General features: G+C 39.8%; 1 protein-coding gene across 1 annotated transcript in view; it reads left to right on the top strand.

Moving 5' to 3' along the window:
* Nucleotides 1-933, top strand: part of LOC107656895 (capping actin protein of muscle Z-line subunit beta) — a 17,356-nt gene that overhangs the window by 5,142 nt on the left and 11,281 nt on the right. The window contains 1 exon segment of the mRNA XM_016444832.1: nt 683-772. Within this exon segment, the coding sequence (XP_016300318.1) occupies nt 683-772 (90 nt within the window).

Here is a 933-nt window from a genome sequence, read left to right as displayed (position 1 = left end):
AGCTTTCGGATAGCGCATCAAGAACCGGGTTGACCGGGTACTCGGTACCACCGGTACTTAAGAAAACCTGGTACCGTAACGTTTTCATTTTTTTAGTACCGACTTGGTACCGAAATACCGGGTCTTTTGACAACACTAATACCTAATGTACAACACGTTTTTTCATATGTTTTGCTGGATCCAGTAAAAAAGGGTTCAATTTCTGTAATTTTCTGTATGTCTCAGTTGTTATTGTTAAAAGCTTATAAAATTGCTGTTTGTTTTTGTATTGGTAATATGTATATAAATATAAAATGTAATTTTCTTTATTTATTGAAGCTTTATTGTTATTATTTGTATAATTTGGCCTGAAAAAACACATTTGCTGCTGATATGATTTAATACACTTTTAAGAGAGGGATTGCTGTAATGTATTCCTGTGATGCGCAGCTGTATTTTCAGCATCATTACTCCAGTCTTCAGCGTCACATGATCTTCAGAAATCAGTATAATATGCTGATTTGCTGCTCAAGAAACATTTCTGATTATTAATCATCGTGCTGCACGAATATTTCTGTGGAAACTGTGATACATTTTATTTTTCAGGATTCACAGATGAATAGAAAGTTCAGTAGAACAGCATTTATTATTTTGTGTGTTTACAAACATAGGTTAATGTGTATGATGGTGTGTTTCTCCGCAGAACGAGCAGCAGTTGGACTGTGCGCTGGACCTGATGAGGCGCTTGCCTCCGCAGCAGATCGAGAAGAACCTCAGCGACCTCATCGACCTGGTGAGTGTGTGTGTGTGTGTGTGTGTGTGTGTGAGTGTGAGTGTGTGTGCGTGCGTGCGTGTGTGTGTGCGTGTGTGTGTGAGTGAGAGGGTGTGTGTGAGAGTGTGAGTGTGTGTGTGTGAGTGTGAGAGTGTGTGCGTGTGTGTGTGTGTGTTTGTGTG

Source organism: Sinocyclocheilus anshuiensis, unplaced genomic scaffold (assembly GCF_001515605.1).
Source record: "Sinocyclocheilus anshuiensis isolate Anshui unplaced genomic scaffold, SAMN03320099.WGS_v1.1 scaffold2493, whole genome shotgun sequence".
NCBI classification, from domain to species: Eukaryota; Metazoa; Chordata; class Actinopteri; order Cypriniformes; family Cyprinidae; genus Sinocyclocheilus; species Sinocyclocheilus anshuiensis.
This window is presented reverse-complemented; position numbering and strand designations above follow the sequence as displayed.